A 23693-nucleotide genomic window follows, 5' to 3' on the forward strand; every position below is an offset into this window, starting at 1 on the left:
AAATTGTCAAGGTTGGGGAGACTAGGCCTGCAGTGGATGCACCAAAATGACAGAGGGATAGAGGAAGTGCAGCAGGCATCTACTGTAAGCCTGAGAACCACAATAGCAGGAAGCTGAGGCATAACAGCAACCGACGACAATATATTTCTGAAGATTTTGTCCAGCAGAACCCAGATTTGATAAAAGAAAGATACTCAGTTGAATGTAATCAGATCCAGTGTCTAATTAAGATGTTAGCATAGTACATTTGATTTTATCACTTCTCTAATTAAGACACAAGTGCTATAACTTCTGATATTTGACAAAGTGAAACGTATGATCTACTGTATAGATCACGGACATTTTATAGTGGCACATTTTTAAGAATCACTACCTTTCCAGAGGTAGTTGTCTATATGGAGCTTTGCGTTCTCATATTTTGAGTTCTTCTTGGGCCGACATGGAATTCCACAAGGCTCTCCGTGTTCCACCCATTTCCCAAAAGCATGATGGTAAGTGGCTTGGCTAGACTAAACTGCTCCTCATTATGAATGTGTGTATTCAGAGTGTATTCCCACATTATGCCCAGTATTTCAGGAACCACCTCTAGATCCACCATGACCCTGTCCAGGATAAAGGATTTACTGAATATGAATGAATGATAGAACTTAACTGAACTGTGCAAAATAGAGGTATCGATTTGTTAATTATGAGTGAGATTTTTTTTTAAAAAAAGTTTTAAAATATAGAGTTATGTAAATTGCATATGCTTAGCTTATATACATATAATATTGCATAATATCAATATATTTAGCATTTGTGAGCTTATCATGATCAAGAGTTATATTTACTCATTTTATGCAACTCTATTATGTAGGTCATGGTCACAGAAATCTGGAGTCTGTCCTGAGAACACTGGCTGCAAAGGACTTGATGGAGTGCCAGTTTATCACAGGGCTCACAAGTAATAAAAATGTTCAGACAGTGTAAATATAATGTGTAAGTGTAATGATATTTGGTTTTGTCTTTATAACTTCCTTAATCTCTTTGGTATGCTCAGGATCAGGGGTCATCAACTGGCGATCTGCAGTCTGGATGTCAACCCAGCGAGGTATTTCAGTTAAACAAACCAGAGACAATAAACACAAGATAATATAGTATCAAGTGCTTGGTTCAGGCTGCTGGAATTCTTGGGTTGGCATCTATATCACAGACCCCTATTTTTTTCTATATTTTTTCCCAATTTGGCATTTTCTAGATCCCAGCCACTAGCTACTATGTCTCTTCCTATTACACAACAGCTACCACCGAGGAGACATGGGGCAAACTGCCAACCTCAGTATATTTTCAAACACCCAAACAAATGTTCTGTCTGCCCTCTTCCACATACATGAGCTCAAATATACCCATGATTGGCTAGTTCTGTTGTGATTGAGAGAGGAGGGACAGTAGGCCATCCCTCCTTCCCAGAGAGTATGATCAATTTGCTCTTTCAACACTTTGCTATGGATGGCTATGACAATGTAAGGGACAATATCCTAAGGCAAGTTTAAAGGCAAATGATGACAAAACAAATATTTAGATTGTCTCAAGTGGGATGCAAACTGATATCAGTTTCCTAAATGAGATTTCTAAACAATTTCTGAATACAAAATAAGTTGTTGAGCACAGCTTATTATACCAGTTACCAAGCATTGATAGGATTTTTATTTTACTTACACTTTTTAATTTAATAGAAAGTGTAACAAAGATTGTTTAAAATGCATTTATTCTCTCTATTTCAACTTGAAAACTAAAAAAAAATGATAATAATAATAACCTTTCGAGACTATGCTGCTAGTCAAAAGTGCTAATGTTCAGCCCACTACATCCCAGCACACTGAACATTCTTTATGTTAGATTAGTTTTAACACTGAGAGATCGCTTGCCAAAATATTACTTACTCTTTTGACATAGCAGTGTTATATTCTTCAAAATTCCATAACTAATAAATTAAACTAGATATAGTGCTTAAACTGTGTATTTCTCCCATAGGGTAAGACTCAGCTCTATTGCTGCACGTTTTCAGGATAACAATCGGCCATCACAGTCCAAAACTGCACCAGGTCTGACAACTCCTGAATGGATTTCACCTCTTCATTTTCACAGTTTTCATTTGAACAAAGCCAGTGTCCGATAAGGCATTTCTTCTTTCTAACATAATATCACACATATTGCAGGACAAGGGGACGTCTTATCACCAGAGCAGGGGGCGGGGGTGAAGGCTGTCAGATCTAATGGTTTAGCCTGTAGGAGGAGTAGGAGGAGCTGTTAACCAGAGTGGCATCCATTTTCTCTATCATGGTCTGGTTTTTATTTTCTGTCACTCTGTGTAGCCCTCAATCTTGATCTTTAACGCCCTCACTCTGGGTCCTAACTGGGTCTTTACTTTCCCTCTGGCAGGACCTCCTCTTCTTCAATTTCCCAGCTCCGAGAGAAATGAGCATCATCCTCTGAACACAGCCCCCATTTCCCCTCTAACCTCCATTCTCTTTCATCTCCCCCTTTGCCCTCTTCCTCTGTAACATGATCAATTTCTCATTTTGGACTTTAGGGTGATTGAGGTCCTCATAGCTTGAACAGGAAGTGAAGATATGTTGTCAGATACTGAGAGACATTTGTGAGAGAGAGAAAAGTGTAAAAGGGTAGAACAAAGGAAGGAGACTCAGCCATAACCTCAGGGCTGTCAAAACAATGCTTTTTTCTATGTAAAGTGAAAGAAACCGTTTCACAAACATTTGTCCAAAATATTTGTTTCTGTTAGAAGTTCCGATTTCCAACTCACCATCAGAGGACAAAGTGAAGACTTCTTTAGGGATGAAAAGCTTGTCTTCTGCTGAGCGTGCCCAGTCCTTCATCCCCCTCCGTCCCTTCATAGGGAAGTTAATGTCACTAGACACAGCTGAAACTGGCTCTCGTTGGATATTGATTACTAATGAGAGAAAAAAGCAGATTCTTGGTGAATCCACCCTGAATATCCTGCATTAATTAATATTTGTTATTAAGAAGAAGCATTCGTTTTTGTCATATATACATTATAGCACAGTGAAATTCTTTTTTTGCATTTCCCAACTTTGGAAGTTTTGGTCAGAGATGTTACAGCGCCAATGGAGCAGTGAGGGTTAAGGGCCTTGCTTAAGGGCCCAAGAGAGCCAGCTTGACAGTACTGGGGCTTGAACCCCAAACCTCAGAGCCTTAATCACTTAAGCCACCACTACCCCAAGATACGATCTTTTAATATTTATTTTTTGATGCATTTCTGAGTTTAAGTTTCAACTGCTTTCATAGACACATCGGTCCATTTTTGGTTATGTAATCTGCAATCGATTGATTAATTTCAAATTTTCTATGATTATGTGGTGAAATATATATGATTAAATCATTTCCTTTCAAGTTTATGTGATTTTTGTTCATACTGCCCTTCATTCACTTCTGAAATATATATATACTTTTTTCTGTTTTATTCTAGCCTTGAGCATTACTGATATGGTATTGAGTGTGTCCTTTGCACATTGTATAATCTGGTATGAACATGCTGTCTTTGTGTTCACAATAAACAGCACTCTTTGACTATGCCTTGGTTCTTTGTCTCCTGATTCTTCAATCGTCTTAATTCTGTTTTGGTCATTCAGAAAGATTTACAACACTACACTACCGTCTACTGTTCAGCTGTAGGTAAAGAGAGTGATGCAGCAATGACTGAACACTTCCAGTCAAATAGATAAGGTTTTTCATGCTGATATATCTGTCGACACTTACTGTAACTCAGTACAACTGCATAACATATGCACATCACTTACATTCGCAAACTTTGAGTCCACTATTTGTTGTCTTCACCACTACACTGGATTGGATCATTAATATGATATTAAATATCGTGGGAAAATGGTAAAAGAAGCATTTTCTTAGAGAAAGCCATAACAGCAGACCCTGACCGTTATCATGTATGTTTGATATGATTGTGAATTTAAATAATAAAGGTTTAAATAATAATTACTGTTGAATTATTCCAACAACAGCATAAATACAGGACCGACCAATACATTAACACTAAGCACACTAAGCACATATTCTATAAATATTAAACTATGTTTTATTGATGTGTGAATGTTTTCCTTTAATCTCTTCACATCATAAAGGCATCTTTTAAAGATTTATACTCCAAACTGTAGCTTTCAACATCTCTGAATTCTGTAGCTGCTAAAAGCACTCACTGAGGTTAGTGGTGACAGCAAGAAAGCTTTGGAAAGGCTTTTGTGCTTCCCCAATGAGATGAATGAAGTCTTCCACAACTCGCATTAGCAGCATGGCACCTGGAGAGACCTGGGAAGAGAAAATGCATGTTACAAGGAAGTCCTACGTGCTTTCCGACACAACAAGGCATGGAGCAGGACCTGATGCTTTTAGGTTTAGGGCTCAGCAAAACACAATGATACATTTTTCCAAAAACTCCTGAGGAAAAAAAAAAATCAATATTTTTTTTGGGGAAAAAAAAGAAATGGTAATTAACACGTTAGAGCAATTTGTAATATCAAAATTGTAAAGAATGTAGATCTGTAAAAAAAAAAAAAAAGAAAATACAAATAAATAATAATAATAATAATAATAATAATAATAATAATAATAATAATAATAATACAAAATACAGTACTGTGCAAAAGTTTTAGGCAGGTGTGAAAAAATGCTGTAAACAAAGAATGCTTTCAAAAATGGAAGTGTTAAACATTTATTTTCATAAATGAACAAAATGCAGTGAATGAACAAAAGGGAAATCTAAATCAAATCAATATTTGGTGTGACCACCTTTTGCCTTCAAAACAGCAGCAATTCTTCTAGGTACACTTGCACACAGTTTTTGAAGGAACCCGGCTGGTAGGTTGTTCCAAACATCATGGAGAACTAACCACAGATCTTCTGTGGATGTAGGCTTTCTCACATCCTTCTGTCTCTTCATGTAATCCCAGACACACTCGATGATGTTGAGATCAGGGCTCTGTGGGGGTCGTGCCATCACTTCATGCTGGTTTAAAGGCAAAAGTTAGTAACACCAAATATTGATTTGATTTAGATTTTTCTTTTATTTGCTCACTTTGCATTTTGTAAATTGACAGAAATAACTGAAAGCATTCTTTGTTTACAGAATTTTTTTCACACCTGCCTAAAACTTTTGCACAGTACTATATATACGTATATATATATATTTATTTATTTATTTATTTTACAGATCGACATTCTTTACAATTTTTATATTATAAATTGCTCTTGCACTTTAATTACCATTTCATTTTTCCCCCAGTGACTTTTGTATAACTAAAGATTTCCACACCTCACTGAAATCAGATATTTTACCTCTTCCACATTTTACCTCTTTTTTCCAGGGGAAAAAACTGTCTTGCTTGCAACAGGACACGTGGGTGTGAGAGGAGCCGAGCGTTTGCCAGAACAGCAAATTACAATCTTTATTAACTTTTTCTTGCCTGATTTTTCCAATGAAGCAATTAAATCCATTTTAATATGCAACAGATGGTAAGAGACAGGGTAGATTGGCTGCACTGTTTGTTTGTAATGAATAATTGAAGCACTAACACACTTGCTTATATTTTTTGAAATAGGCTTGTTTTCTGCTGCTCTGCTGGGAATAGATCTCGTTTGTTTAATTTCGTTTCAGATCTCTGACATGTAATACTGGCACTCAGGCCAACCTCCTGTCCTAAATATAATTAGTTTACAAATACTGTATATTCTTTTGGTTTCATCTGTCATTGGGAGTAATTGTCGTTTTTGCCGTAAAGGCTTTTTTCACTTGGCTTCTTTTTCTTTTTTTTTTTTTTTGGTTAAGGAAACACAAAAGAGTTGATTAGTATCCAATAACTACATGTTCAGAAATTCTATTCCTCATATATGTAGGTATGTGGTAGCCTAGTGGCTAAGGCGTTGGGCTACCAATAGGAAGGTTGTGAGTTTGATTCCTATGTCCACCAAGCTGCCACTGCTGGGCCCCTGAGCAAGGCCCTTAACCATCAATTACTCAGTTGTATAAAAAAAAATGAGATAAAATGTAGGTCGCTCTGGATAAGGGTGTCTGCTAGATGCTGTTAATGTAATATAATACGAGACAAAATAGTCATCATTTATGTTGTAACAGTTGTTCCTTCACCATTTTATTTTTCGTGAGGTTTGCAATGACAAAACACATGTTTTTTGTGAGGTTTGCAATGACAAAACACATGTTTTTTGTGAGGTTTGCAATGACAAAACACATGTTTTTTTGTGAGGTTTGCAATCACAAAACACAAATGCCTCCATCCTAAAACCATTCCAGTGTCAGAAATCTGTAAATAGCAGTTTTACCTCTGACGCTGGAAGCACAAGACTTCTTCCGAAAATACAAAATAAAAATCTCCTCAAGAAAAACTTCACCATATCAGCTATTATTTTAAAATATTTTTTTTATGTGGATCATCTGCCTTCCAGCTTCCTGCTACAGAAACGATGACATATTATAAACTTGGAATTTGTCTCGAAAATAGAACCCAAATCTGATGTTAGAGAAAGTGTACCAACACATTCAGATCAAAACAAGAAGAACGTAATGTCAGGGGAAGAGTGCCCATAAATAGGACGGATAACTTTTCTCAGTTCTCAGAACACCTAATTCCAATCCTTTCAATCTTCATGGCATCTAGACTCATTTTCCTACATTGCTCATCACTTATGCGTTATTATTTACAAGGACATTCGGATCTCATGTGGGTTTGAGGTAGAGTCATTAGGTTCAGTGAACCAAAAATCACAGACAAGAATAATAATATTAAAGAATAAATTAGCACATCACAGGTAAAAATCTTATTTATCGAATAGAGATAATTCTCTCTCTCTCTCTCTCTCTCTCTCTCTCTCTCTCTCTCTCTCTCTCTCTCTCTCTCTAGTGAAACGTTCAATAGGTTTTAAAGAGATGTAGACTATTAACTGAAGTGAGTGTACTTGACAGAACAGAGCACACACACACACACACAAACACACACAGCCTGATGATATACAAGTCCAATCCAGAACAACAGCTAATACTTCACACATCCCAAATGGCTGAATCCCAAATTGCTACTGTATCCCCTACCTGTATATAGAGGATGATCACAGATCCAGCTTAGAGCTTCACTGTGAAAAACAAATCCTTTACCTGCTTTCAGCTGCAAATAAAATCTGAGCTATAGGTGTAATAAAGACAGAAATGCATTAACCTACAGTACTTATTCATACGGCACCTCATTTATCAAGACGGATATCTTAACAACATTTACACAAGAACATTTGGTACGTTCGTTTGCGACGGTAAGAAAAATGTCTGTATCCTACTAGTGATGGTGAATAGAAGAAGCCTAGCTAATGCAAATGATTGGCTTCAGATCACAGTTACTTTTCTACACACCTACACATATATAGACTACGCTGTCAGGATTCATTTCAATTACACCTAATCATTTCACATAAATAGCATTAAGTAAAGAAATAACAAAATATTAACCATAATAAAATGAGTAAGTTTGTCTTTAATTTATAATTTATAAATAAAAGACAAACAAGAGCAGGGATTCAATTAAGAAGAAATGACTGCAACGGGTCAGTGTTAATGCTGTGTAAAGCGCTATTAACGCAAGAGAAAAATGTGAAAAATGCTTCAGATCAACAGGTCAAATAATTTACTTTTCATTTAAATTCATTCACATCTAATTCCATAAAGCTTTGTACTTTGCCTCTACAGTCTGGTCTTATCAAGGGCTATTTATTTATTAAAGAATTCTTTTTACTGAATTTTACCTCTGAGAAAGGTAAATCATCTTGGGCTCATCATTTCCGCTGTAATAGAGTTTTGTAGGTGTCACCAAATACAAATCAGCCCTGCATATCGTCGCTGTGGGGAGGAAACCTCGTATGTCCAAATTTTGTCAATTTAATATTTTTTCACATATCGATGCTATTGGTCAGTCCCCACGTGGGTCTGTTATTTTTACAAGTTATTAACCAATCTAAAGTCTTGAAAATAGCTTGAGCGCAAATCTCATAACTCCATTGGACACTTCAACTGTCCACCTCTTCCTCACTCTGCGGGAGAGCTTCGCGGCATATTTCTCCTCAAGAAGAGTCACAACGAATCAACACGTCTTCTGAGGTAAATGTCTTCAAAACACTGGGCTCAAAGAAAAAAAAATCTTGACCCCGGCTAGTTCTGGTGCTCGTCTGAGGACAGGAATTTAGCGCAAGACAATCCACTGCAACGCAGACTAAACCCTGTGCATTGCAGATAAGGTACGGCGTTTTTTTAATTTCCTGAAAAATAACGGTTTTGGAGATACGAGGTTTCCGCCTGACAGCGACGATATGCCCGGAGATTTATGTACGTTTGCGATTTATCATCATACATAATAATTTTGCATTTCTGAAATTTTTGTAAATCAGTCATTTTATTTTTATCATTTTTTTGGACACCCATTGGACACTCAGTGCATTAAAAACAAGCTGAAAGTAAAAAAAAATCTGACTGATACAGTGCTTTGTGGTATGAGACAAAGGAAGAAAAGAGAAAGAAAGGAAGAAGCTGAAACTGATGACATGCGAGAAGAAGCTGAAACAAGCTGTAACATCCATCCATCCATCAATCCATCCATCCATCCATCCATCCATTTATCCATCCATTTATCCATCCATTTATAAATCCAGCCATCCATCCACTACCATTACACAACAACAGCGACACCAAAATGCTTCTAGTCCACGTATGCTGGTTTTCTTAGTTTATTACAAAATATTTCACAGGTGGAGATCTTACGTCAGGTCCGACGTGTGAAAATATTTTCATACAATTTATAAAAAAAATGCATTACTTACAGATAAATGTAAACTTTTGTAAATCAGTCAGAAATATTTTATTCATTGCCATTTTTGGACACTCAAAAAACTGCATTAAAAAAAGCTGAAAGCAAAAGATTCTGACTAAACAATATAAATTAAATGTTCCAGTAATGCAGATCAGCTACTGCAGTGCATCAGCTATTGTAGACATAGAGTAACAACCTGTTTTATAGGGTGCTATACAGTACCTTTAGCCGTAATTAAATCAGTACTCTTATCCAGATTGCTTTCTTTAGTGTCATTAATACAGTATCAAATAAATGAGCCTCCCAAAATGTATTAAATTCATGTAATTGAAATATATGAACAAATTAAACTTGGTGATCTGAATAGAAACTGTACACACTTATTTAATAATATGACTCAGTTATATGATTGAAACCTGTCAGTTTAGGTTTATATTAGTGAGGCGTCTTATATGCATGTTTTGTACAAACTCTCATAGGATATAAATCTTTTTTATATAAATAGATTTGTATAAAATCCACATTTCTGGTTGAAATGCTTTTGCAAACAGTTTATGATAAACAACTCTTGATGTTCCACACTTTTAAAAAGAAAGAAATCTTTATGTCGTTACGTTGCTGTGTGTGAGACATAATGAGATATCATTGTTATGAAATGAAGTACAAACTGTATGATGTTAAGAGTCCAAGTGGTGGTCAGGAACACAGACTTGAGAACGTCTGTCTCATTACTCAGCAGTGAGGCTCTGACCGTATGATTTAAGTTAATTCAGCACTCATTAATCTGTTCTGTGTTCACCGTAGTCACTTTAGTATCCCAAGGAGGAAATTAAAGGACAGAGTGAAACTCATTATCAGCAGTTATAAAGTGTATTAATGAATAGACACGGGTATTTATAGAGAACTGGACGTTACCTGGTGAGCGTCTTCCCATTTTTGAAGATTGTCCATGTCAAGCATTAAGCTGACTATCTGGAAAAATTTCTGCAAAACAGACAAACCAGGAATGATGAGTATAAAAGGGCCAACAAAGTGCAAGTGTGAGAAGTGTGTTCATATGTGTGCTTGTGTGTGCTTGTGTGTGTGTGTGGTCCACCTGCACGTCGTCGGGAGCTGGGATGTAGGTTGCTCGCTTGAAGGTGTCCGTCACATTTCGGAGAATCTCCACGGAGAATAAGAGGTCGCCGCTATAATAGCTGTGGCGGGACATTAACTCCAGGAGACTCCTCACGATCTGAGACATGCCCTCCCCTGCCAGGGTCCTCTGACCCTTCGCAAGATGCTCTCGTAACTGAGGAGATGAGAAAGCCTTGCTTTACAGAAAGGAATGTATCTTTGCCCAAGGCTATCTGTATTAAAATAATTCATTCTGTTTTATCTTCATCTTTGTCACTACTGATATTAACAGTTCTTACTGATGATGATGGAGTATGATTAAGAGTGCAGGCTAAAAGCTCATGATCAAAATCTGACCGGCCAGTGACATGTATTCATGGACAAAAGTTGTGTACACCAATTTAAAAATATAAGCAATGTTCACTAGAGGGGGAAAAAATGTACAAAAAGTATATATATATATATAGCAGAGCCACGTGTGTGTGTTATGAGTTATATAAGTTTTAACTTTATAGAAAAATTATATTCAGAGGTTCTATAAAATAATTATTTTAGAAGAATAGATAAATAAATAATAATAATAATAATAATGTATTATTATTATTAGTAGTATTATTATTAGTATTATTATTTTTTTTTTTTTATTTTATTATTATTATTATATGGGAGAATAAATAACAACAATTTGTTCAACAATTTGTATTATATATAATTATAATATAATTATTATAATATAATTATATAGAATTTTGGATATCACTCAGCCCTAACATTCACAAACATGCAGATGTTATGCTCAATGCTAATGACAGAAACTCCTCTGCTAATGTCATTGCTCAATGAGTAAACTCTATTCAAACTCAGTCCCAAGAGGAAAAACACAGATTGAAGCTTTGAAAGTAAATTGACTCCATTGATCCACACTTGTGTATGCTGTTTGGAAGAATCGGCATCCGCTACAGTAAGCCCAATCACAAGGCTGCTGAAACACAGGCCAGGTTCTCCTCGCACTGATTGCTTGTTTATATTCCAAAAAGAATGGAACAGTCATCGATTGACTAATGATAATCTTGTGGGTCCAAGACAATAGCAATCAGGACGAGGCAAACATTATGTGATTATAATGAAGGGTTAGTGAACAGGTTAACAGTGTAATCAGCCCCATTTAATCATGGCTACGGAAAAAAGGCTGACCCCTTTAAGCTAGCTTCTCAAAAATGAAATAAATACATAAATAATTGCACAATTAGAGCAGAGAAAAGGCCAGAGATCAACAATCAGATATGATAAATGTCAAGCGCAACACAAATGGTGACTCAATCAACGATATAGTTCTACATGCTCTTGTGAACGAGACAACGAAAACGAAGAGAAAGAGAGGAAGGAGCTGGAACCGATGACACGTAAGGAGAAGCTGAAACAAGCTGTAACATCCATCCATCCGTCCGTCCATCCATCCATCTATCCATCCATTTATCCATCAATTCACTCCTTTATAAATAGCTGCCATTATACAACAACAGCAACATCAAAAAGCTTCTGGTCCATGTACTGTATGTTGCGTTATGTTATGCGTTCATTTATTAAAGTTTTTCGTTTGTTTATTTTAATATAAATTAAAAAACCCTACACATCCGACATCAGATCTGATATGTGGGAAAATATTTTCATGCAATTTAATAAAAAACAAAAATGATTACTTACAGATAAATGTAAATATCTATACTCAAGTGAGATGCATCGGGCGAAGCTCGGAGGACCCCAGTAAGCAACTCCATTAGCGTCCAGCAAACATCGACGACTAGCAGATCCTGTGGGGAATCAGGACAAAGAAGACCCAAATGTTTCATGTCTGTTGCACAAGATGGAATAACAACTAAAATAGACTGATCAGTTTTAGAAACGCTGTAGAATAATAAACAGACTAGAATTCAAACTGGTCCAAAAATGCCTCTGGTAAACATCACAGAGAAAATCATGCAGCTAAACCACATTTACTCAAACTTGCATCATGCTGCTTCTGTGCAATGGGCCATGACTGTGCGCTCACCCATCAGCCTAAGACTGAGACTGATATTTAGCATCCAGTGCAAAACCCAATGCTCCATTCATATACTGAGCAGCAGGGAGACAAAGAAAAGTCTCATATTATAACTCACCTGCCTGTAGGATTTTTTTTTTTGCTGTTTTCCACCTTATAGTGGAAGATTGTTAGTCTCTAGAGTTGACTCTGTTTACCACTGTGTTTAGAGCTCATGCTTCAAAGGCGTCATTTATTAGACTTTCTGTTTTTATTACATATAAATCAGTGGAGGCCTTCGGCCTGCTTCCATATAAATTATATTGTCCTGTAGTCCAAGTCTTCTACTAAAATGTGTTTTTATTTCGGTTATGGAGCAGTAATGAAATTTATTATGTCAAATACCGTTTTTCAAATGAGATTCCGTGGTTTTTACTACAAAAAAGTTTGTTCTTCTAGGCTAAAAGCGCTGTTACAATGCACACCACATAAAAGATACAACACTAGTTGACTCAATATCAGTTGGCATTTATAAAACCACATAAATACCCTGATACCCATTAAATGTGTTTATACTGAAATATTTGTGATGGTTTTAGTTATTCAGGTTAGTGCTGTATTTACTTTACTTCTAAAAGAAGTTTAGCTAAAAAAGAAATTAAGTCTAAATAAATCAACTCAGAATGTCCTTACAACATATATCTTATACCAGTAAGGTATACCAGTAAGGTTCGGATATTAATTCTAATAATATTTAAATTGTTTTCTTTTATTGAACAAAAACAATAAATGTGACATTGCAAATATATACAATTAAAAATGAAATAAAAAAGGGAAATTTTAAGCAAACTCCATTTCAGATAAGGAAATCATTTAAAACAAAAATTGTTTCAGCTTTAAACAACCGTAGAGTTATAAAAAAAAAAATATATCACTCTTATTACTGGACTCACTACAAACTGCCTAAATTTAATCTGAACTCAAGTTTTAGACTGTAATGTTGCCATATATGGTTTGTATGAGCGTTCGTTTCACCCTCATAATACGCCGTACAGCTCACAACACACACTGGGCTTCTAATCCTTAACAAGCTCCAAAATTAATTGCACTCAAATCATCTTATTTTGGCAGTAGTCAGGAGGTGATTGCCTGCGGTGAGCTTTAGGAAATGAATAATTGCATCACTGATGGGGTTTTATTGTGTGTTTTACTGATCACAAAAATCTTTTAGGACATGAAACTAGCTCATAGCTTTTTAGGAGTTGGTACAGTATAACTTTTTTGTTTGCATCATGTTTGCGAGCGGTTACTGTAAACTGTATACAGTGATGATGCAGGAAGTCAAACTACAGGAAGTCAAAATCATAGTCTTACAACATGGGTAATAAAATCTGAAGCCAATTCGTGTGACATACCAAATCAAAGCAAGTTCTTGCGAATATTATTGATTGTTTAACTTTATAATTTTTAAAGTCTTTAATGAGGAGGCAGTGAGAGTGAAGACGTGTAATTATAGTGTGTTGATGGACATTTATAAAGAGATAAAGACTTCAAGTTAACATAAGGGTAGCTTTTTTTAACCTACTTTCTCCTACACTTAAAGTTTGACTAATCACTCCCTCTCACCCCCATCCCAATCTTAATCCCAATCCCAATGCATCCTGGGAACAGTGTAGTTCACTATGAATAAATAGGAATGCATTGTGAAAGACTAGGACTTGTTCCCAGGGTCTAAGATGATGAGTCACTCACCAGTGGCATTTGATGGACATTTGTTGTAGACCGTCTCTCCAGCTGAAGCTCTTTTCCACGTCAGTAAACCTTGGTACTCATCCTTGCATATCTCATGAGATGCTATAGACAACACACACACACAATAAGATTATAAATTACATAACATTATTAAAATGTCACATGCCGCCAGTTTATACATGAATGGTGGCCTTGCTTTTATAGAACAAACATATAAACTAGCAGCAGGGATGGGGGACTCGAGTCATACAGTATGACTTGACTCGAATCAGACTTAAGTCGCAAATTTGAGACTTGAGACTTGCTTGACAAATGTTAAAAAAGACTCGACTTGGCTTTGACTTGACATTCATGACTTGAGACTTACTTGTGACTTGAACATGTGTGACTTACTCCCACCTCTGACAAGCTGTATTGTTTACGTTCGCTAAATCCGTTTAATATTTAAGATATTTCCTTATGTATACACAACAGTGATTTTCAAAGTCATTACAGTTATAATGGTTATGATTATCATATAATAAAGCATTTCATATTATTCCAACATTGCACACAACAGGGATGTTTCTGAGAAAAAATAAGTAAAAATTTATAACAGAGATAATTAACATTTTCTGCATAAACAAAAGGAAACTGTTTAAAGAAAAGGTTCTCTCAAAAACATTAATAACACCTCGAATATTAATTGTAAACCCAATCCTTTCTTGTGTCTAAGCTAAAATTTCATAGTACATGATTTTTTTTTTTTGCTAATTTTCATGACGTACTATAATAATTCTGAAGGACACTATGATATTGTAAATTATCTATCAAAGGCAATTGAATTACTTTAAGCTATCTTCAGCCACCACGTCAATCTGCTGTTCTTCGTCTTTTAACAGCATTAAAATAGAGTACAAAAAATGTGGTGGGAAAAAAAAAGAAGGCAGAGTTTCAGAAAAAAACGTTTAAAATTTACATCTTCCCACAAAGTTCTTGGACAGATCTTTGTCTATAAGGAACTGGCGCAGTGCTATCAAAGTCCTGATATAAGCACTGCAGCGATGCCTGACATTTATTTAATCTATAGCCTCCCAAAGCTACAGTCAAAGAGCCGCTTATTAAAATCTGCTGTTTGCTGTGCTGCTCTGACAAATCACACGGGAGGACGTGGCTCTGCTGAAGGAGAGGGAGAGAAATAAGGCAGGGAAGGAAACAGAAGGCAGACTGTCAAATGGAGAGAGAGAGAGAGAGAGAGAGAGAGAGAGAGAGAGAGAGAGAGAGAGAGAGAGACTTACAGGTGCACAGATAGACAAGCAGGAAGGAAAAGCAAGACACCCAGACAAACAGTTAACAAACAAGGAAAGGAGGGAGGAGAAAACAGATGCTGGGTTAGTGGGAAAAATGGAGGGCAAAAGAAAAAGACAGATGCTCAGAAAGAACGGAGCAAGAGGAGGGGAAAAAAGAAACTCGGAACAATGAAACTCAATGTGATTAAAGAAATGCAAAATGAGAGAGGGGCATATGTTTGATCTGCTTGACACACACACACACACACACACACACACCTGGGCACTTCTTGTCATTGCAGGAGCGCACTTCCTCCCCTGTGCCATCGCAGGGGTAATTCTGGATCCCTGTGCCTTCACACATCCGAAAGCGGCGCTGCCATCCCGAATCACACGTCTTCGAGCACAGACTCCACTGGTTCCACGCTCCCCAGTTTCCACCTCCTGAAAGATGAACGGTAAAAGAATGAATAAGTACAGAAGAAGTGACACTTTTAGAGCTTTTCCTTAAGATGATGAGACAAGGTGCTGTAGATTAGACATGAACTCGTATTTTGTCATTATTTCCACTGCCAAGCAAAGCGTACCAAAGCATGCTGAATTGTAGTATGTGAGCTGAGCTGGGATGTTTGAGTTTTGCTTAAAATAGTGCAGACTTAACATTCGCAGGGCATAAAACAGCAATTTTCAGCAGTGTAGTGAATTTCCTTTCCTTCTCTTTTGCCACTTCTCTGGCTGGATTAATCAAATGTTTCCAAAAACTCCAAGTCTTCTGGTTCAGATTCATTTGAATGTATTTAGTCACAGTAAAGGTTTGCTCATTGCTATATGTTTACGTATATGTGCATGGATTTTTAGACGTTGTTGACTACTTCTGCCTAGTCGCCTACTTTAACACTGCTTACTTTCAGGGGAAAAATAGGATAGTGTGGAAATGGCCAGGATACAAACAACTCTCGGTTCAGATTTGTCACAAAACAAAACCGTGTCACATTGTGCACTGGGAAATAAAAATGAAAAATAAATAAATAAATGAAATTATGAGCCTGATCTGTAAGTGCCTGATGGAAATCATTAAAACCTGCAGTATCGATGCTTCCAGCAGAATTTTCTCCCAACAAATAGAGGAGAAACAAGAAAAAGAAAGAAGAAAAAGGGATTAGCAAAACCAGAAACATGCAGGCGATCGGGTGATCAGCAAACTATGTAAACAGGGTTAGACTAAACAGACAATCAAGAGACAAAACAATAAAAAAAATGTGAGACAAAACAAGCTTCTGAATGTGACAGCTCAAATTGCTGCAATGAAGCTTTGCAGAATAGAAAGCTTGTTTATGGTGTGTGTGCTAATTTATTAACAGGTGTGTGTTTTTAAAAGTCTAGAGATTAAGAAGATTCATTGGGTTTCTAATTTGTTTGGCAGAGACTGTAAATGGGTACAGATCTATTCTTCCATCCATCCATCCATCCATCCATCCATCCATCCATCCATCCGTCCGTCCTGAAAATGTCACTGTTAGAATACAATTTAAACTGACCTAATATTTATAATCCACAACTATTGATCACCTCATGAAATGATCTCCATGAAATAAAAATAAAAAAAATCAGACAAATACCCGGAAAATAAAATTTTATGATGAATGATGTTGCTTTGGATTTTTTTTTATTAATAAGCATTTTATGTATAATGTACAAATATGAAAAAGAGAAGGTTCTTGGTAAAGCCAACAGATGATTCAGTGCTTTGCTACATACATATAAATACAACCCGTTAAGGAAGCCCATAAATGCTGAGCATTTTAATCAGCTATATAAAGCTGATTACATCTAGAAGAAATGATGTGTTTGTGACGTACCATCACAATCCTGGTTACTGCACTCCCTTGTTTCTGAGTGCGGACCTTTACACTCGGCCCAGCCGTGTACAGACACACTGCAGCGCCGCTGCCTCTGCTGAGTTCCTGTTCCACATGATACTGAACAATGAGACCAAGGAGCCCAATCCAACCACTGCCCCTCCACTTGAGAATGAAAGACAGAAAGAGAGAGAGAGAGAGAGAGAGAGAGAGAGAGAGAGAGAGAGAGAGAGAGAGAGAGAGAGAGAGAGAGAGAGAGAAAGAAATAGAGGGGGAGAGAAAACAAGAGTAAGAGAGAGAGAGAGAGAGAGAGAGAGAGAGAGAGAGAGAGAGAGAGAGAGAGAGAGAGAGAGAGAGAGAGAAATAGAGGGGGGAGAGAAAACAAGAGTAAAAGACAGAGAGAGTGAGAGAAAACAAGAGTAAAAGAGAGAGAGAGTGATAGAGAGAGGGGGGAAACGAGAGTAAAAGACAGAGAGAGAGAGAGAGAGAGAGAGAGAGAGAGAGAAAGAGAGAGAGAGTAAAAGAAAGAGAGAGAGAGAGAGAGAGAGAGAGAGAGAGAGAGAGAGAGAGAGAACAAGAGTAAAAGACAGAGAGAGAGAGAGAGAGAGAGAGAGAGAGAGAGAGAGAGAGAGAGAGAGAGAGAAAACAAGAGTAAAAGACAGAGAGAGGGAGAGTGAACAAGAGTAAAAGACAGAGAAATAGACAGAGAGAGAGAGAGAGAGAAAGAGAGAGAGAGTAAAAGAAAGAGAGAGAGAGAGAGAGAGAGAGAGAGAGAGAGAGAGAGAGAGAACAAGAGAAAAAGAGAGAGAGAGAGAGAGAGAGAGAGAGAGAGAGAGAGAGAGAGAGAGAGAGAAAGAGAGAGAGAGTAAAAGAAAGAGAGATAGAGAGAGAGAGAGAGAGAGAGAGAGAGAGAGAGAGAGAGAGAGAGAGAGAGAAGAGAGAAAACTGTCAGAAGTACGAAAATGGCAAAAATGGCACAAATACAAAAAAGTCAAAGCAGTCTGAGTCTTTTATTTGGAACTGATTTTATCCAGTCATCTATTAAACACTTTTATATACCACATTGTTTGTCACAGATCAGGTTAAAGAAAATAATTGTTTTGGTTAACAGCAGCTCTGACAATAGTTCCAGCAGTTTGTGTGACAACATCTTTCAAAGGGACTTGTAAGTCGGAGGCTCCACAGAAACAGATTTAAAATGGATAAGCACTTACAAACATTTTCTGTGAGATGCTTATTGAATGATATTTTGGAAGCAATCTCCAGTGTCACACTAACATTGTGAGAGGAAAAAGGAAGAGAGAATAGCTGCTAGAACAGCTGAATAGCTGCTAGAATGAAAAGGATAACAGGAACTAACATTATATGTAAAAATAAATGGATGAAATGTATGATGAGTCACTCGTTCATAAAACATTTGAGGGTCACAAAAAAGATGTGAGACAAAAAAAAAAAAAAAAAATTTTGGAAAAATGATCAACGATGGGGTGGGAACAGTAACTTTTATCAATTCTTCTAACTACTGGGAGTGTTTCTCAACTACTTCTTTTTTTTTTCTTTTCCTGTTAGGAAATTGTCTGTTTCCACCTAACTCTCTAAAAACGAGTGAAGAAATCACTTAGCTAACAAGGTTTCAAGCAAGACTAAAAATATGCACTGAGAATATTCTTATCAATCAAAAGAAGAAGAACTGTACAGAAATGTTCACAACTGTTAGATTCTTCCTCTTCTTCCACTTTCGGCTTTTCTGATTCCCACATGATCATGATTTCCCACCTAACTTCTTGTCATCCTCTACTCCCACACCAATTACCTTCATGTCCTCATTTAACACATCCACATATCTTCTCTTTGTCCTTCTCTTTACTTCTTACCTGGCAGCTCCTTCTCCAACATCCTTCTACCAATATAACCATCTCTCTCCTCTGTACATGTCCAAACCATCTCAATCTATCCACTCTGTCCTTGTCCCTAAAACAGCCAACCTGATCTGTCCCCCTGATGTGCTCGTTCCTAATCCTGTCCATCCTCCTCACTCCTAGAGAGAACCACAACATCCTCATCTCTGCTACCTCGACACATGTCTTTTCCTCAATGCTACAGTCTCTAACCCATACAGCAGAGCTGGCCTCACTACTCTCTTGTACACCTTTCCATTGATTCTGGGTGTGTTTCTCTACTTACGCTTTTATTATGACATGTTTTGATTTTGCTTCCTGGTCCTGTTTCATCTCAGATTAGTGATTGGTTAATTTCCTGATTGTGTTTGTCTATCTCCATTTAGAGTTTGGTTAGTGTGGTTATTTATACCCTCCTGCAGGTTTGTCTCTTATTTAACTTTTAAATATTATTTTGTATTCACTGTACATTAATTCTCAATCAGCTCTCTAGCTCCCTAGCAAGTGAATCATATTATCACACAAGATTCGATTCTGATATTCAGTCCCTGTCTCAGAACACATCGACACGTCAGTGATTCCATTTCCAAAGACATGACCACATAGTCCTGTCGTAGTAGGACCAATATATTTGATATTAGTTTTTATGTTGTTGAAAGTATAAGATGAAATATATATATATATATATATATATATATATATATATATATATATATATATATATATATATATATTTTTTTTTATTATTCATTCATTCATCTTCTACCGCTTATCCGAACTACCTCGGGTCACGGGGAGCCTGTGCCTATCTCAGGCGTCATCGGGCATCAAGGCAGGATACACCCTGGGCGGAGTGACAACCCATCACACACACTCTCATTCACTCACACACTCACACACTACGGACAATTTTCCAGAGATGACAATCAACCTACCATGCATGTCTTTGGACCGGGGGAGGAAACCGGAGTACCCGGAGGAAACCCCCGAGGCACGGGGAGAACATGCAAACTCCACACACACAAGGCGGAGGCGGGAATCGAACCCCCAACCCTGGAGGTGTGAGGCGAACATGCTAACCACTAAGCCACCGTGCCCCCCATATATATATGTATATATATATATTTCAGTGCAATGAAAGGATTTTTCAGTGGACACAGTCAGTCCTTACAATGGCCGACTTCCTGATCAGTGCCCTGTACTACTGAACTAAGGAACTAACATGCTGAGTTTTAAAACTTACAGTACACCAACTCTGCTTCACGGTGCCCATCATACAAGCAATGTCTTGGTTCACTCAATATTCCCTTAACTTGGTTCTCAATCTTAACATTCAAGAATTTATTACTTATACACATTTCATAACACACCTCTGTTTCTAACACACAGTTGTATTTATTTTCTTTAGCCGAGCTTTCTTTCTGCCGAGCTTATTTTTATTTTCAGAAACTCTGTTATAAATGTTGCTCAACATAATTTGATCGAATTTGTCAAAACAACATCAGCTTATTACCAAAACCAGATAAAGTAAAGCTTAGACATTGGGACCCGGTATGCCGCAGGAAAAAGAAAGAGAAGAGCAGAAAGAAACATGACAAGCTCTAGTTAATAAGACAGAATGACAGAACAACAAACAAGCAGACACCGAAGCAAACACAAGCAGAGAAGCTGGATGTTTCTGTAATCCTGGAGATTGGACAGTGCTGTAATGATTCACTGTCATATACTGTGTGAACCCACTTCTGACTATGACCTGCTCCATTGTTTTAAGTCACCATAAACCCCAAACTACAATTTGTTTTATACAATGTTCGAATACAGTATGTACTATATACAGTGAGCGCTGCAAGCCGATCCGCGCAGCGTGCGTAGCAGCCCACAGCGCTATGCTATTGTTGCACTTTGTTTTCACTCTGATTATTTTCTCTGTTTAAACCCTTGTGTGTCTTGTAATCTGCAAAAAGTATTAGTTCAGTTTACACACATATCTGTTGAACCCAGAAAGAGTTTTTGTCATTGCCTCACTACCCATTGTTCCCACTACTTAAATTCCTGCATATTTGCCATTGTCTTGTAAAGCCTGTATGACCTTTGCCTGTTTTGTTAGATAATTTGATCTTTTGAATATTTTGGACTGTCAACTAGTCCCAGTGATGTTTACAAGAGTGGGGCTTCTGGGACTTATGCCCCTAATGTACTTTTAAAAGCCCTCTGTCTTTTGAAGACTGAAAACAATACTTAACAGTACAAGAAGCCTGTCTGTTTATTAGCGCTTATTTTACATGTTCATATCGCTCTACAAGGTTTTAAAACTTACGTGTCGAGCTGTTAAACAGAACAAAACAGTACCTATTCTGTTCAGCAGATGTCACTGTTGTTAGTATATGGCCAATGGACAGTTGTCATTCATTCATTCATTCATTCATTCATTCATTCATTCATTCATTCATCAAGGGTTGTTGAGGTAATAATAATAATGCAACTTTTGATGAGTCATAGTCTCAGGGGGCTAAGCTCCTCATCCCTTCCAACCTTAGCAATGCCCCTAACCAATCCCCAAGTTACGATGTGTATCGATGACCCCATCATAACTAGAGAATACCACATGTCGAACCATGACCTAGCCTACCCAGGAGTCTTAAAGAATGGTGATTAGTATGGGTAGTATACTTTAATTTATCTTCAATAATTTAACAAATTACAGTTCATTTGGCGAATGCAATCCGATAGAAAGGTTGTTCAGTAAATAAAGTTATCAGCTTTAAAAAACTTTAATGGTGGTAATCCTAAAATGAAATCGCTAAAGCTACGTATCATACATGCATTGAAGTATTGTATCGTATTTGTACTCATCATGATTCTGTCTGACGTCTGCATACCATACGTTAGGTTTGTTGATAGCTACATTAACTTAGTTGCGGGGAAAATAAGGATGGCGATGATCCCAAAAACAAAGTGCGCTCTAACACTAAAACAACTGACTGTCGATCGCTAGTGATAAAATATTTTGTTGTGTGGTTATCATCTATCGTAAAATGTAAAATTCGTAGGTTAAACTCTGATATATCGAAAGTCTGATAGTTCTCAGGTTTATATACAGATATTCACACATGCATTGTTACCTTTAAACACAGGTATATAGTGTTTGAGATACAAAAATGTAAAGAAAAAGAATACAGTAATAACCACATAACTGTTTTTCTCTTTATATACTCAAACTGTCAGACCCACAGTCTGGGGGCTCTTATCTAAAGACAAATGTGAGATAAGAATACATTTGCCATCAGTAAAGTACTAAGAGAAAAAAAAAAATTAAAATGGTAAAGCAGATTAATATCTGCAGGCAATTACGCTGAAAAGAGATTTGGGATAACATTAATACAGGAATTAATGAGAGTCATCGTTTCACTTTGATACTAGAAGCACTCACTGTTCCTCGTTCTTGGTGAGAATGAAGGAGAAAAGTGCAATTTGTTTGAGAAAAAAAAAACATTAGTGTTTTTTTTGTTTTTTTTTCTTCCGAATCCAGGGTTACGTGTATAACAAGACTTATATTATCACTTCACACCAATTATCTTGTGGAATAAACAACGAACTAGCATGATGCAATAGAAAACACACAAATTAAAAAAACAGCAAAAATACAGAAGGTTTGTTCAAATGCTTAAGGTGCGCTTTATTTCTATTTCTATTTCAAACAAACTCACTTTTTATTCTTTCAAAAAGAAGAAAAATGAAAACGTTCTATTCACTTTCTGGATAATTGATAATTGTGTGGTTTATTTTTGAATCAGAAATCTAGACTTAATCTAAATCTTCCCACACACAACCGCAATTTTCATATATATATATATATATATATATATATATATATATATATATATATCTATATATATCTATATATATATATATATATATATATATATATATATATATATATATATATATATATATATAATTAAATTATTATTAAGTTAATAATAATAAGTTAATAATAAATGTCATGTTTTGTAACCATTTAGAGTTACTTGTAATATTATAGAACATCCACGAGACAAGCTAGCGCCACTTAGGACTTTTATTATAGCAGCTGTAATCAATTGTTCCCTCAGCAGCTTGTCATGTTACTAAAAAAACAAAAAATAAATAAAAAAATCACTAAACGTCAGACTCCACAAAGTTTCCCAAGGCAGCAAACATAGTGACTGCTGATACTTACATAATAATCTCCTAACAGAAATCTTCACCATATCCACACTGATTTGAGTTTCTTTGTAAAATAAAAAACTTGCTTTTTCTTTGTTTTTATTATTATGTTTATTATTATTTATTATTGTTAATATATATGTGATTTTTATAACACAGAAGTAATTAGAACGTTCAAAAACATCTGACCAATCAGATTTAATAATTCAACGAAGCTGTGTTATAAACCAACATAACTCACAGTGACGTAGTTATGCATCATTACACTCCTTTTTTTTTAACCACATTTATAAAGATTTTGGAAAAAACACCACCGCAGTAGTTGACCTATTTCTGAGTAGATCACTGTGACAACTTTAAGATCAGATTCTGACATTTTGTGTCATGTTAAACCCTTGAGCTTAAAGATTAAATTGACAGCCCATACCTGTGTAATGATGTTTATATGACCTGTTTCCCAGCAGAGAAGCCCTCTGACTCAAAACTGACACTATTCCTACCTCCTGCAAATGAATATCTTCTGTTGTCTCCATCTCCATATGATGCATGAGCTGACTGGGGAAATGTGGAGAAATATGTGTTTAAGCCGATTTCAGTATGATTAATGGTGTATGTTAAAAACATATTTGCTTTGCCAATTGAAGGCTCATGGAAGAGGAAGCGCAAGATGGAAAATAATG

At 36.5% G+C, this 23693-nt stretch overlaps 1 protein-coding gene across 3 annotated transcripts in view; it reads right to left on the reverse strand.

Moving 5' to 3' along the window:
* Positions 1–23693, reverse strand: part of adgrb2 (adhesion G protein-coupled receptor B2) — a 384210-nt gene that overhangs the window by 146167 nt on the left and 214350 nt on the right. For all 3 annotated transcript variants that reach the window (XM_060865674.1, XM_060865676.1, XM_060865673.1), the window contains exons 5-12: positions 16910–17074; positions 15330–15494; positions 13783–13884; positions 11715–11821; positions 9991–10185; positions 9810–9878; positions 4233–4341; positions 2804–2950 (exon numbers count right to left, since the gene is read on the reverse strand). In XM_060865674.1, coding sequence (XP_060721657.1) covers positions 2804–2950; positions 4233–4341; positions 9810–9878; positions 9991–10185; positions 11715–11821; positions 13783–13884; positions 15330–15494; positions 16910–17074 — 1059 coding nt within the window. The remainder of the gene's footprint in view (positions 1–2803; positions 2951–4232; positions 4342–9809; positions 9879–9990; positions 10186–11714; positions 11822–13782; positions 13885–15329; positions 15495–16909; positions 17075–23693) is intronic.

Source organism: Tachysurus vachellii, chromosome 3 (genome assembly GCF_030014155.1).
Source record: "Tachysurus vachellii isolate PV-2020 chromosome 3, HZAU_Pvac_v1, whole genome shotgun sequence".
Classification (NCBI taxonomy): Eukaryota; Metazoa; Chordata; class Actinopteri; order Siluriformes; family Bagridae; genus Tachysurus; species Tachysurus vachellii.